The 15,615-nt window shown below is 47.7% G+C and overlaps 1 protein-coding gene across 4 annotated transcripts in view; it reads right to left on the bottom strand.

Moving 5' to 3' along the window:
- SH3GL1 (SH3 domain containing GRB2 like 1, endophilin A2) overlaps positions 1-15,545 on the bottom strand; it is a 37,133-nt gene extending 21,588 nt beyond the window's left edge. For 2 of the 4 annotated variants that reach the window (XM_006017505.3, XM_006017506.3), the window contains exon 1: positions 15,366-15,542. In XM_006017505.3, the coding sequence (XP_006017567.1) occupies positions 15,366-15,410 (45 nt within the window). In that variant the 5' untranslated portion in view covers positions 15,411-15,542. Of the gene's footprint in view, positions 1-15,365 lie in introns of all 4 variants that reach the window. The other 2 variants (XM_025196520.1, XM_006017504.3) reach the window with 2 other exon arrangements.
- Between the last annotated feature and the right edge of the window lie 70 nt (positions 15,546-15,615).

The raw sequence follows: 15,615 nt of genomic DNA, 5'->3' as shown, positions 1-15,615 counted from the left end.
AATTTTAGCCTCTCTACCTGATGTGGACTCTGGGACCAAAAACAAGAATAAGAAACCATTTGTCTAGGTCAGTGCTTCTCAACCTTTTAAGTAGCACGTACCCCTTAACTTCTGAAAATGTTAATAAGTACCCCAACACTCAACTTTTCAGGGAATTTTATATTTACAGACTAATGTGTGCCATATGTTGGAAGAAGGGCTGTATATATAAGGCCGTGATATGACAGATGTCTGATCTGGAGTGGGTAGGGTTGCCACCTTTTATACCTGGGGTGCACAACTCAAGTACGTACCTGGGCTAGACATCATGTTGGCTAAAGCTAGGAGGGCTGAACCCAGTGCTAAGCAAAGCGCAGCACACCAAATTATTACTGGGGAATTTAAATTTTTTAATTGCACCAATTTTTTTGCCATAGTTTTGAGAGGAGGAAGGGGCGAGAGAGAGGAAAAAAGGGAGAGAGAGAGAGTGTTGGGGTACCTGTGTACCCCCAGGGGTACACATACCACAGGTTGAGAAACTATGGTCTAAGTTAATCTAAACTCACTGGTGCATGCTGGATGGTATCCACACCTTAGAGACAGAAAAAAAATGCAAGCCCTTTGAGTATAAGTCAGTCCATGTCATTTTTCATAAAGGACTTCCAGTGTTTTGCAGTCTTTTTATGCTTACAGACATCCACGGCAAATTATTTAACACTTTTCAAATGGAAGACAGATGGAAGGAAGCCCTTTGGTATCAGTGGGCAAATGTGGGTGATGACAGATCAGCCTTACCGCAGTGAAGTTTGTATCAGAGCGTTTCCCAACTGACTTCAAAACAGAAGAGCGAAAATTACAACATTTGGTGTTTATCTCATCAATCATGCACAATTAGTGCCGGCTTTACTATGAGGAAGTGGAGGAGAGGGGAAAGAAAGAGAAACATTAACTGTATTTAGGAATGGTCCATCCCTGGGGTCCCCTGTTTGGGGGATATAGCCATCTGTAATTCAAAGGTGGGGGAAAAAAAGAAAAAGAGTTATTAGCATGATAGTAGCCAGATCTGGCCCTAAAAAGCCTGCAATCTGAACAGACAAGATAGACTAATGGTATTAGGAAAAATAAAGGTGCAGGGCGGGGGGAGAAGCGATTTGCCTAAGGTCAATGGCAAAGCTAAAAACAGAACCGCCACCTGACTGGATGTAAGCACTAGATCATTGTGTCTCAGCTCTCACTTCTTCAGAGGGAGGGAGGGTGGGAGGACAGAAAAGCAACGAAAGAAAAATCGAGAAGGCTCCATTTTCCGGCCTTACCACCTTGCAGCGCTAGACAGCAGCAGGACCGTTATAACACGTAAGCTTACCTAACCCGCTGGAGCATCCGTGGCGCCCTCACCTCTCTCTGCAGTAGGAATAAATAAGCTGTGCATATGAGGAACTTCACACTATTATCTAACCTTAAAACCTTTTCTTCCCTTAACATCAGGGCTTCGTTTTTTTGGGCTACTTCTGAGAAAAGGAGCAATTCCCTTCATCTGTCCATATGATCGCTCTGTAAACTCGCATGGAGATGGCTATTGCCATCTTAGGAAGAAGACAGGATCCCTCCATGTAATAATAATAATAAAAAAAAAATGCAGCCACTTCAGTCTCCGAGTACCAGCCGCATGCTTAAAGAGAATGGGAGGAGAGAGTTTCTGTAAACTGCAACCAGGCCACCGCCAAAGTTTTCCCATTGTGACCCAAGATTAATTATTTACTGTTTTTAGTTCGGAGACAGTGTTGCAATCCCTTCTAGTATTCTCTCCCTCTCCCCAACGCCGCCGGGAGATAATCCCCAAAAGTCTTGCTCGTACAGAAAAGGTGGCATTCAGCAAGCTCGCTCTGAACTAATTATTTCTGTTATATATGTCACATCCACAAACAGCCACTCGCTTATGAAATCCATATGTGGTGAACAACCCAGGACACGTCCCCGCCTCCTCCAACACACAAAATCCTTTCCCTGTTCACTGGCGGCCATTATAGGCACAAAGAGTCTTTCCAAGAACGTTTCATGCTTGTCAGCATCTCAATGTTTTCCAAGCTGCTCTTTCAGCAAGAGAAAAAATGGTGCCTCTTTCTCTTTCCTGAAAAGAACCTGACAACTGGGCTTTGTCTTGGCTGGAGTTTAGTTGGGATCAGTCTATTGTGATCCGTAAAGGGAGACGGGGTAACGGTGCTTTAAAGGCTGGAGAAAAGGAGCTTCAACATCCGTCTCAATTTCAAGTGTTTGCCCTTCATTTTTCTTGCTGTGTTGCACTGCACGTCTCAATAACGAGAAGCAACTTGTATTAATTAAGTTTTGTTTTGTTTTGTACTTGTTGAGACAGCTCTTAACCTAAATTTCATTTATTATTAGCAAAAACCATAGTGAAGCAAAGATGCACGAGAAAGGAAAGGAGCACGAGGTCTCCTCTGCTTCCCCACCAAACCCTAGAACTAGTCCCAGCGCTTGAATTAGCCTGGCATACAAATGGATTTGATGCCGCCCAACGCCACTGCGAATCACCTGCTCCTGCTTGTGAACCTGGCACAAGATACCGGTGGCCTTTTTTTTGCATTTCATATATTAAAAAAGGTAAGAGGCTATGGGGGGCAAGTGTGACCACTTCATTTCTGCAGGGTGAGAAAACCAGATGCAAGGCCAAACTTCAGCATAATGAAGGAGATATTTATACGGACAGCAAGAACACTTCCAGCTGTCAAAGAACAAGTTAATGAAGGAGTGATTCCTCTTCTGCTTACAGACCAAAGTTGAGCACTAACTCATTGGAGTTTGGAAGGAAAAGCTTACCCTATGATCACTGTCCTAACTACAGAGACTGCCACTTTTCTTGGAAGTATTTGTTCTGGCTGGTGTCACGAGGATAACAGATTAGATGCCCTGGGTTAAATCACTGGCCCAACCGCTATGTTCCTACGCAAGAGACACAACAATTTGGTCACAATTTTCTCTAGCCAACAAAAGAGGCATGTTTTAAACAGCCTGTTAAGAGTGGAAAAGAGAAATGCCAGCCTTACATGACTGCCCATGTATCAGCAGGCCTTGGCCCTATCTGCCGTGACTGTGGCCCCTCATACAAAGCATTAATTCTCAAACGAGGCAGAAAACTTCCTATTCACCTGAGCTCCAAGGTAAGACGCGGCCTCCTTACCAAGCTGATCTGAGGCTTAGTCAGCCACAGCCTGATTTTCCAAAGATGTTGAGTGTACAAGATAGCTCGATTTTTGCAAAAAAAAATTCTTTAATTAGCTTGCAATTAAAGATTTTTTGTTGTTGTTGCAAAAATACAGTTGGCCTAATAAAAGACATCACCTCTACCATGAGTCCCGATTGCTTTTCCCTCTAGACCAATATGGCTACAGCCAGAAAAGCCAGCCAGCAACTCTGGTAGCATGTGAGCATGCTCTCATCTCTAGGAGAAAAAAAATAAAATAAAAGCTTGAGCACTAAATAGAGCACTTTGTACTTCTATGGTGCATACAACTGAGATATTCATTAGATAAATTCAGTTACTGAAGTCCTAGCTGCATACTAATTATAATCACTCTTTTTCACCTGCCTGTGTGCCAGATATTAGTAAGTTTTTAACGATGGACTATGTAAAACAGTGATTTCCAGAGGTCCGCTCACTTGTGCAACAGCTGGAATGCCTTCGTTATTATACAGTGTAATAAGTAATTGCTAGACAAGCGACATACCAAACTGCTGCTCATACTTAGCTAAAACGGAAGAAACAAATACTTCCGCTGCAACTTCCCACTCCCCCTTCCCAGAACAAGCAATATCAGCCAATGTAAGAAACCTGAATAGCAGCAATTCCAAGAAAGGCTAATCAGACTTGTTAAGTGGCTGGTGACATAAATGTGAATTGCAACAAATGACTAAGTGAGTTTTGTGATGGATGTCATAGAAGTAACAGAGAAGTAACAGACCCCCATTACACAGCTGCAATGCAATATTTCATTGTGGTTGGTATTGAACAACATGCACAATTGGGGACTGCTCAGTGAAGAGGAAATATGCAGATTAGTTTATGAGAAAAAGATTAAGAGCCATGAGAAGAGATTTTCAAGAGTGCCCAACACCAGCTGACCGCCGCTCTACCTACAATCCAAGATCAGACTCTTACGGCTTTCAACACCTGGACAGGTTAACCAAGTGACAGCAGGGACATCAACTTTTAGCACATGAACGTCAAGGGGAATTATTTAGAGAGTTATGACAGAGAGACAGATGAAGGTAAAGGACAATTCAGACAATATTTGGAAAAGTTTTTGCGTATAAAACGGCAGCACAGTATCTTGGGGAATGGAGAAACTAAGGTTCATCTACTCATGTCAGCAATCAGCAGGGAGTGATGTGACACCTCTTTTTAACAGATTCATACGGCCAACAACGCATCCTCTTCCTCCTCCAGCTGCTAGTCTTCCAGGACTTCTGCAGCACATCACAGAGATCCATCTGGATATCGTGTCACACCTTCAGCCTTCGTGCCCATAGACTCATCCCAAAGTTGCTTTGCGTGTGTAACATTTTTCTGTCCTAACATCCAGAAAGCTCTGTTGGCCCTGTTTTTGCATAGATTTAAATGCTGACAGATGCTGCAGATGCTCTGGAGACATAGTCCCTAATGAATAAAGAGCATCAAGATTTTACTGTAGCCATAGAGAGTTTTAGTGCTTCAGAGAACGGCACATTTGAAATGCTGAGTCTGGAGATAATATCTGAATGTCATAACATCTTGCAGGCACCAAGCTGTGGGCTCCCTTGGCTTTTTGCATTCCACTGATAGAATTAAAAAGCGCCTTATTATAAGTGAGAATAATTACAACATCTGGTGCTCTAGTTTCTGCCAAGCTAACATCCCTTAAGTCCACCAAAAATCCTGTGCACAGATGTGGAGCGCAGACAAACAAGATGCGATTTGAAAATGCTTCTTCACTTCCCTGGTACAATGTGGGCAAGAGCAGGAACACATCTGTATGAGAAACAGCACCTCCTTATTCAAGAAATCTTGGCCTCTCTATGTTCAGTCATCTGCGTGCATTAGGAATGAAGGTCTACCATCGTTTTTTCAATGCTACTAGCCATTCAAAGACAACACAACTTTGGGAGAGGAAGATGGTCTCTATACTGACTTCAGCCATAAACCAGTTATTACAGTTTCTTACCCAGATGAAATGGAAAATGACTCAGCTGGACTTTCAGACTCCAACGTGAAAGGTTGCCACAGTTAGAAAAGGCACCATTAAAAGCTTGTTAATTGAGCAAATCTGATCCTCTGAGCTACTGGGAAAAACAGCATTGTATTGTGAAGGTTCATGTGCAAGTCATTGTTTTTAGAGCACAGTATCCCACTAATTAATGCCAGTATTGGGAGTTTTTGCTAATTTTCCATTAATGTGCAGCTATTGGGAATTACAGATCCCTCCTACTGCACAGGAGAACAAGCTCTATTATAACAGGTACCAGAGGCCAAACTAATTAGACAAACCGCATATTAAGAGGCCCTCTGGAAGAACAGTAGCAGACCTCAACAGCCGCCTTGCCCGCTACTGTGATGCTACATGACATGCGTCGGAGGGAGCTCCAGTAACCCAAGGACCTCAGGGCAGACAAAGTCAGCATGAGCCTCGCTGTATCTGGCTGCTCAATCCTGCTCTTATAACAAGATCTCAAATGTGCCTTTGTTTGTCTGCTCCCTCCGGCAGGTCGAGGACCATCTCTGCACCATCAGACACCACGATCAGTAAACACCGAACTGCCACTGAAGCCAGGCCGCTCCTGGAAAGGATCCAGGGAACAACTTGTTTCTCCTCTGCCTCCAAGTCAGGGACCGACTCCGTCCCTGCCTGCTGGACACATCCACTTCCTGTCAACAGGAATCCGCTCCCGAAAAGTGATGGGGTTGCACTTTAACAGGATGGAAGGAGGAAACCAGATGACAAGGAGGAGGAGGTCCTTGCATCTAGAGGAAGAAGCCCCGAGGCAGGCTGAGATCTGGAGGACATCCAAGTCACTCCACAGGGCACCTCTGCAGCTTCCCAAGAGCCTGGCTCCTTCTCCCCCAGCACAGCACAGCACAGCACAGCACAGCACAGCACAGCACAGCACAGCACAGCACAGCACAGCACAGCACAGGGGACTTACTGCTGCCAAACAGCAGGAGCCAGGCTCAGGGCTCAAGTCTCACTGCTCCATATGCAGTAAATAATGCCATTTTGCAAGTACCAGCCACAGAGGAGAACACAGGAAAAGTTACCACATTCACGAGTAAAGGTGGAGCGACCCATCCCATGCCAAAATATGGATCCAGTGACTTTACAGCCCCAAATTAAGGATTCACAGCTAACAGCTGGATGGAAAGTGTAAGAAATACCGCATGACCCGTCGGTGTAAGGAAGGAATATGAAATAACACTGCAGAGGCGCAGCTTCCCCGAGCGCCTGCATGAGCAAACCTTTGCTCATTATGCCAGCCCTGGGGCTTCGGAGCTGGGATCCCATTTGAGACGGGTACCGACAGAAGTGTCTGGGAGGGGCAGGTATGCATGCTCCCTGCAACGCAGGTTCATACCGGATGGCACCTCCCACACCCCCGCATGCGCACCCCTCCCACAGAAAACACCTGCATTATATGACTAAGCTCAAACCCAGAAGGAAAAGCCCAGCCTTTCTTCTCTACAAACACTGCAAGATTACTAGGGAACCCTGAGCTCGGGGCACTTCCCCTGGAAGAGGCCGCAGCGCTCCCTCAAAGGGGAATCAAGCAGCCGGTTCTTGGCAAAGTCACTGAACGGGCCACAAGTGGCTCAACAGCTGCTCGGAGGCTAGCAAGAGAGACAGGAGATCTTCTGCAAAGGAGGATGGCTGCCTGGGTGAGGGGGAAGCAAGGCAAGGCATAAGCTTGTGCAGGATGAGCGAGAGAAATACAGCTGGGCTACAAAAACACCCCAACTCTGGTCTGTCTGAGCTCATCCTTATTTTGCTCCTTCCCTAGAGGAAAGCATTGGCAGGGAGAGATGGGAGGAAGGATTTCCTTTCACTGCAGGCAGGAACCAGCCCCCAGCCAGCTCCTTCCTGTTTCTGACACTTTCAATAGTTCACCTGTACTTGCCCACGACCTTTTCAGAAAAGGGCAGGTCTCAGCTCCCACTAGAGCAGCTTTCGCTTGGAGGATTAGCATGGAGAATGGGAACGGGATTAGGAAATGGGACTCCTATGTACTCCCACTGCAGCCCCGTGCGGCTCAAAGGCCCTCCCTGGGCTGTTCTGGATTCCCCCACCACCCAGGGAGCTGCGATGGAAAAGCAGTGCATAACAAGCCAATACTTTTTGCTTGGGGCTACTGTCTTTGTTCTGAAAAACTTCAGCTTTTGTTACAGGAAAACCTAATTGCACCCTTATGATTGTGTTAAAAACATGGAGGAAAAGTAGCTGATACAGAGAAAGGGAACAGTCACCCCCCAGTCTCCAGCCAGGCTGGAATGGATGCTCCAAGAGCTGCAGTCATTTCCAGGGGCTATTCACACTGAACTATGGTAATTATTAACAAAAGAAACCAATGTTGCCCTGCTGACTATTTCACTGGCAATGAAGCAGCAAGGAGGAGATGCTAAGCCAGTATCAAGAATGTAGAGCAAGCGGGTCCCATGTTGGCTAGTGCAATGGGGAAGCACAGGTGATTCTCATGCACGACGAGGTGAAGTCTAGACTCGAGACTAAGCAAGGGTTTTAGAGCTGAACACCACTGTCCTCCCCAGCTCTTTACCTCCACACGCAGATCCGCAGGCACATGAATCATTTAAGAACCGAGCTTGGCGACAGCAGAGAGCTCCGTGCCTCTCGTGTCAGCTGAAGGATGACGGACGAAAGTACAATGGAGGCTGCTGTGCTGAATAGCAGCATCCTCCTGCCATGCTGGGCAGTACATGATGGTTGTGCTGTATGCTGGATGCCATGCTGTGCTTACATAAATATGGTTTTCTCCAGGGTCTGCCCCATGTTGTTGAAAGCCAGACTCGGGCAAGTGCAGGGAGACTCCTGCCTGGGTCAATACATCAGTTAATGCGAGTCAGGTCATTGCGACAAAGCAACAAGCTCTCCTCTTCTATGGAGGAGCCGTTGGACCCGATGCTGGTTGACACACTGCAACTTCAATAGAAGTTTCATGCTCAGCACCGTCACAGGACTGGGTCCTCACTCTGCTTTCAGCTTTGAACAGAAAATATAAACTCACGCAGCTCTTTACTGATGCCAGATCTGGTCCTGAGCTGCCTGGAGGCAACTTGTCCCAGCCTGGAGATACAATTTGGCAGTAAACTTAAAAGTACTTCATCTGCTAGTTTCAAAATTAGGAATTAACATAACAGAAATGGAAAAGGAGCCGGGTCACAAATGGGTTACAAGAATAAAGAGCTCAGAACTGAATTCAGCCATTTATTTAAATATATATATATATATATATATATATATTTAAATCGCATCTGCTGTGATGATTAAACAGGAGCTGTCTCTCACCTAGGGCTGGAAAGAACAAGACACAAGGAATAAATGCATGGAAAAGAGGTGCGGTTACTTCCACTGGCTTTCTAACGTTGCCACTTGTAGTGTCTTCCTCTTTTTGCTCACAGGGTCCATTCTGAATTGCAAAAGGATTTTCTTGATGTCATTTTGGACCATATTTGGCGTTTTTGCTCAAAAACATTTTCCCGGGAATGAATCAAGGCCCAAAAATGCAACAGTTTGAGAGTACCTGCTGCATCTCGCTCCGAGTTAATCCGTTACTGCATTGTGTTCTTACCACTCTACCTCCTGTTCCCAGGCTTGTCTCACAATTGACAATATGTGTTTTTGGCATTCTTGCCAAAATAAATATGTCTCTTTTTGTGCTTTGGATAGGGAGAAAAGGGCATTGCTGCTTTGCTAGGTTCTGTTTGCAACTTTTTTTTTTTTTGATGTTTCCTTGCATTTCTCCTCTCCTTGTACTTCTAGCCTTGAAGACAGTCTCGTAATCACAGGCTTTCATTTAACTACCCCACTCCTGAAAGTGTCTTCCGGGCCTGGAGACACCTTGGAATTCACGTAGTGCAGATATCCCTACGTAACAGCGACCGACAGCTTCCCACTAAACAATCAGTAATTTCCTGTTCCAGACTCCACTCATTGTCACCTTGTACGCACAGAGAGGGGGTTTTCAAAATGAAAACCCCAAATGTTTAAATTACTGTAATTTAGTGGTTTCCAGTCTCAGTGGAGAGCAGAGATCCAGGCAGAAACACCAGTCTTATTGTTTCCATTTAGTTATGCAATGCTAAAAAAGCTTTTGCAGGTCCGGAAAGTTCAGACCCTTTAATGGAGCAATCTTAAAGAGAGGGTTAAAGGCAAACTGGTGCTGTTGCTGAGCAAATGTGATTAGCCTCACTGTGGTGCTCAGGAGAGGGGCACAGCAAAAAGTGGACCACAGACCAAATTTTCTCTTTGCTCCCTAAAGCCTGTCTCTGGGGAACGTGGCTGTGTACTGCTGTGATCGTTTCCCCCATTCTGGAAACATTTCCAGGCAAGATCAAGTACATCAAAACATCTGGGGGAAAAAGTTCTTCTGCAAAATGCAATAAATCTGTTTGACCTCAACAGGTCTGATGACTCTCAAGTACTTGGTTTTTGCACCTGGTGGCTTTAAGCCACGTGTGCGCTCCCCGAGCAAAGTCCTTAAGTCAGCAAGAGATTTCCTATTAATTTTGGTGGGGCTGTGATTTCATTCTATCGTCCATGACCTGCCTGGACCCAACTGAAGAATTAGAGCAGCCTAGAGACTGCGATAAGACACACTGGCTTTTCATAGCTTCCCAGGTCTCCAGAAAGCAAAGTAGGTATAAAATAGTGCATTTCAGCCGTGAGCCTTATGCTGGGGGTTCAGGCAGGGTTGGTGCAGAGGCCTCATGCCATAAGCCAAGCAGATGTCTCGCAGGACCATTTCCCTCCACTCGAATGCCTCCATGTACTGCCAGAATAACATCAAGAAGGTCTGGAATAACCGAAGCCCAGGCCTTAAGGCGGCTCGTTTTTGGCGTTGTTTTTGATTTCATGTTTATCCTCATTACACAGCAACTGCCTGCTTCCCTTATCTGATAAGGGTTCAGACTGTGCAGTTAGGCCTGAAGTTACAGAAAACACTCATTTCAGAGGAACCCACCCCCTGGCCTCCAGGTGCACAGTGAAAAAAGTGAGCAGAAAGTAGTGTTGTGTCACCCAAAGCTCTGAAGGATGCTGCGGAAAGGACACGATGAGGAACCGACTCAAGGCAGCTCTGCTGATGTTATTTAAATGCATGAAAAAAAACCAGACAGGCAGAAGCTTTACAGTCTTGTAAAGCTTCACCCAGAAGAAAAGTGCAGAAAACTGTTACATCATGTCTCGAGTTGAGATCACGGACATCTCAGTCTGGCATGGGTGGGAGCACTCCAGAAACAGATGAAGAGGGGGAGAAACTCTACCCACCTCCTGTCAGCTGCATTCTCTCCCCTTCCCACAGACCCATCTTTGTGCTGCCTGCCGAGGGCCAGGATTCATCTGTCCCAGGCATTTGAACACACGCCACACGCTGCAGAGCCAGGGTTGCCAAGTGGAGTGGGAAGGAAGTCCTTGGGACTTGATAACAGCTGGCTGGCAAGCGTACACCCGCGAGAGCCGATCTGGAGGTCTCTTCACTGCAGTCACTATGGTCAGGCTGTGGAGCAGGATGCTGGGGCTCAGACTGCCCCGAAAGAAAAATCTCTTGCTGTCAATGCCTTGAGTCTCTTCAGAGATCAGACACCAAACATCAGGAGTAAAAGCCTGCGTGTCGAGTGCTCCCCACTCCTTCCTTTGGGGAACGTGTACAGGAGAATGTTGCTGAGCTTCTCACCCCCTTTCGGTAAAGGAGCAGCCCTACAAGCCACCCCACTTTCAAGCCCTGGAGGGGGACAAGAGTTAAACTATCTTGCACCTCAGACCGGTGCCTTCTTACACCACATTTCCTCTTTTGAAACTGCTTGCAGGTGCAAAAGATGCTCTTTGCTCTGTCTGGAGGTCACAGGCATCTCGAGGAGGAAGGGGCTAGATGGGGGAAAGCAAGGTCTCCCTCCTGCACCACAGAAACAAGCCATTCTTTGCAGAGCTGGCGAGCCAGTTTCTAAGGACAGACGAGTTTGGCGAGGCTTGTGGCTCTCCGCGCTGACCCCACAGCCTGCCAAACCTGTTCTCGAAGTCTTTTTGAGACTGGAGCTAGCTGCCAGCCTCGTTCAGAGAAAAAGCAATGTCTTCTGCCCAAGCAAAGGGTTGGATCTGGAATCAAGGAGGGACCCAGCAATGCACCTTCCGGCACCGACAGGCCCCCAGGAGGGGTCTAGCGCAGGGAGCTTTTCCAGGGGAATAGGGAATCAGGGACAAGAAGTCTCATGCTTCTCTGGTCTCTCCAATGCTGTGGAAACTGGCTCAAGGGGCCTGGAAATCCCACAGCAGCCACTGCAGGGGTCTTACACTTTCCTCCAAATCATGCAGTGCTGGCCATAATAAGGGCTAGATTTTGGCTCGGGTCTGATCCAGTCCATCCACCGACGGTGTCACTTTCTGCTGTGGGAGTGCTCAGCAGCTGCTATGGAAAGCGTGGACCCACAGGTATCGGACTGAAGGCAGCAGAGCAGGGATCGATACCCCCAGCCCTTCCCCCCGTCATGTCCCACAGCACCACCCCGCTCTGTTAGACTCCCGGGGACGACAATCTGGCAGCCTGCCCCGCAAAAAGGAGGTGGGAATCCCATACCCACACACACGGTTTAGGGGGTTGAGAAGGGAAGAGAGATCAGTACACTCCTTTGCAGGCCTGGATTCTTTATACATTTTGCCCCGGTTAACAACAGAAGTGGAACTGAATATGACACTTCAGGAAAGCTGCTGCCAAACCCACACACGGGAAAAGCCCAAGTCCTCCAAGGGAGCCAAAAAGTCATTCTAATCAGCCTGTGGAGCCTTCTCCTCCTCTGGGGAGTACAGGAGGACTGCGTGGGGATTGTGCATGGAAGGGGAGAATGAGGTAGTGCAACGGAAACTGGACATGTTTGGGTCAAATCCTAAAGAAGCCTCTGAGCGACTCAGACAGTGGCTCTGGCACTTGAGAGATTAGCGGGGCCTGTCCTCAGAAAGAGCTAAGCAGGACACAGACTCCCTCGGCTTCAAGGAGTGCGCAACTCGCTTCTGCAATCCTACCACGAATGCTGGCAGGAAGCCTCAAGCTAAACTAAGTTTCTCCAGAGCACAACATTTCCAAATCCTCAAGCAGCCAGATCCCAGAAAGGCCCCTCGACCCAGGCAGATGCAGCCCTTATCTTCTGGTTTTCTACTGCCCTTGGACACAGTCAAGATATTCCAAAAAAGCAACAACAACAACAAAGGAATCAACTCCTCCCAGGACAGCCTGAAGTTTTTGCTTTCTGGCTATTGTTTGCTGCCTATATGAATGCTTAAAAACCTCGACCAGTACTTCTACAAACATCGTATGCACAAACACACACCAGTCCAAGACAGAGATGCAAATTCAATTCAGTTCAGGCGACTTCACTTGATGAAGTCTCCCCGATGATCCAGACTGATGGAGTTGCATGTTGCTTTTGACTCAGAAGTGAACTTTCACCTCCGGTTGCCCCACTAACTCATCACAGAGGATTTGCAACAGTAAAATACTCCAACAAGAAATTCCCAGTGAGGCCTTTCCCCTTAGACTTTTGTTTAAAAAAAAGAAAAAAGTCCATGATCAAGCGGTTGGTTTTCCTGGAGCATGGGGGATGAGGATTGCGGGAATCTAGCCCTTTGTTTTGCCATATAAGCAAAATGCCTTTTCATAACCCTAGCCAAAAAAGGAGGGAACGCCACTTAGCAAACAGACTTGGATTCAGCTGCACTTCACTGAAGTGCTCCAGCTTTTATGCCTGGAAAACACACGCGCACTCTGGGCAGAGCAGCACAATGTTCAACTGGTTTAAATTTAAAATGGGGCGTGTATGCTGCGCAGGGAGAGCCAGAGGGGTGTTCCTCCCCACAAAGTTTCACTGTTCCTTGATGCATTCCTGAGATAATTACAAATTAATAAGCCACAGGGATAATGCCTCTCTGGCAGGGAAGGTCAGCAGCAGCCAAGAGGATGCGGAAGAGGGATTCACAAACCCAATCTCCCTTTTATTAGGCTGCTGTGAGCATCACTGAACTGTGCATCATTGCATGAGTGGAAAGGGATCCCTCATACAAGGCCCAGCTGCAAATTTAAGCTCAAGGCCCGCTGCTCCTACCTGCCTCAGGAAGGGAGATTTCCAATAGTTCTGTTTTGCTAATAAACCGCTAAAAATGTGCCTATCTGACAGTTTTCCACAGAATCTTAAGGCTGCCATTTCCTGTCTCACGCATGCACACAAAACCACAGGGGCCGACAGCTTGGATGGTGTCACTTGTGCACACCACAAAATCCTTTCCAGTTCCTGATGCCAGCTACTAAGCAAGGAAGGGAGAATTTCCTGGGGTTATGCTGCAGCTGCAGTTTGCTGCTGTGCTTTCCTGGACCCCAAGCATAACAAGAAACATTATTCCTAACTATAACCCCATCTTTCATCCTGAAATCCACTCCATTTGGATCCTTCATAGCCCTTCCCCTCCAACTCCCTGTTTTTAAATTAAGACGTATAAATAACTCAGTGGTCAGGAAAAAAAGAGAGTCACTAATCACCGCGTTTGGTAGATCATTTGGAGTTTTCTTGTCCATTATTCTTCAGCTGTCCTTTTTGCTCAGAAAACTATTGCAACTCCTTCACAAAGTGGCCATTACAAAACCGGTTCCTACACTGTATGCAAGAGCTCTCTGGAGGAAGACAGGTATTTAAGACAGAAGTAAATTCTCATTCGATACTTGCAGCACCCCTCTGAAAAGTAGCTTTTAGTAATGCAACTTACAGGGCAGAACTAGCAAAGAGCCACTCTGATACACATCTCAGCACTTACACGTCCAAAGGAAATGTGGCTAGTGCGACCACAAAGCAACGCAGCACAAGGCTGAAAAATGCATTAGACATGGGAAGAACCATAGGGAAACTTCACATGACGGGAAGTACTTTCCTGGTCATCTTCCAGAGTTAAGGATTAACAAGAAATCACGGTAATGACATAAAACCACAGGAAAAACGAAGAGTTTAAAAACAGGTAACTGACGTCTTAATGCTTCCTTTGTGGCTATGATCAGCAATTTGAAGTGACATATGCCACATCTGATCCTTGACTGACAAGGAATTACACACGTTTAGGAAGACCAGAGTATTTTTAATTTCTGTCTTGGTCGGGAGAACCAAAAACATTGCTACTGAATGTGGTTGTGGACAACTTCTCTCCGTTATGCCTCCACATGCAAAACAAGGGAACATGCCAGCATTTCAGCCTTGACCACGTAACAAATGCCGTGACTGTCTCAGTGGTGCACGCAAGTCTCTGCTACAGTCTTGCAACGTGATTAATCTCATTTTAGAAGAAAACACAATACACACTGAACCCCTGAACTGGAAATTCACATCCCCTGGTCATTTATTCCACCCCCTTCCTTCACTTCTTGAACAAGCGAGTGCCTAGTGAAAAGAGACGGGACAGATGGGAAGGGAAGCAACAAGCAAGGGTGGCTAGAAAGCATTTAGGAATGAAGGGAAAGAAAGAAGACGTGGCTGTACGGACAAGAAGCAGCCATCTGTTTCAGCTGCTGCCTCCTCGGAGAGGAAGCCTACAGCCAAGCACGTCGTTTTCCCCAGAAAGCAAGGGTGGTCCTTGCACGGAGGGGCTGCAAGAGCAGGCTAGGAGAGCGGGGGTGACCCCTGGGCCAGGAAGGCACCTTCCACTCCCCCGCGGCTTCCGCGGACGACGGTCCCTACCCTGCCAGGAGGCAGCGACACACACGGCAAACACAGCTCGCCGCCAAGACCTCAGCATCACGGCTGCACACGCACCCGGCACCTCCCTCCCGATCCTGCACACGCAAACACACGCAAGCACCTTGTGCTTCTGCATCCCCCGTGCATGCAGCCGTGGCACTCCTGCATCACACACAGCACACACGTACACCCTGACCCCCTTGACACTTCTGGATTACACACAGGCACGCACACGCACCCCTGGCACGTCTGGGTTGCACACGCACCCAGATGCACCCATACCCCTGGCACATCTGGATCACACACACACACGCACACCCTGGCACACCTGGACTGCACACGCACACTCGCACCCCCGGCTCCCCGCACGGCTGCAGCCGAGGAGCCCGAGCCCGAGGGCGCTGACCTGGCTCGCCTTGTAGAACTGCTTCTTCAGCCCGGCCACCGACATGCTGCCCCGGGCGGGCGCGCACACGCACCCGCGGACACGCACCCGCGCACAGCCCCCCCCCCCACGGTGGACGCTCCGGCCCGCGCCGCTTCCGCTCCCACGCAGCCGGAAGTGGGCCGGCCGCGGAGGGATCCCGCCCAACCCCGCCTCTGCCGACAGGGGGAGCGAGGGCCGGCCGCCACCACAGAGACGCGAGGGAAGGCGG

This window comes from Alligator sinensis, unplaced genomic scaffold, assembly GCF_000455745.1.
Source record: "Alligator sinensis unplaced genomic scaffold, ASM45574v1 scaffold1295_1, whole genome shotgun sequence".
Lineage (NCBI taxonomy): Eukaryota > Metazoa > Chordata > Crocodylia > Alligatoridae > Alligator > Alligator sinensis.
Note: the sequence above shows the minus strand (reverse complement) of the source record. Positions and strands in the feature narration are given on the sequence as shown.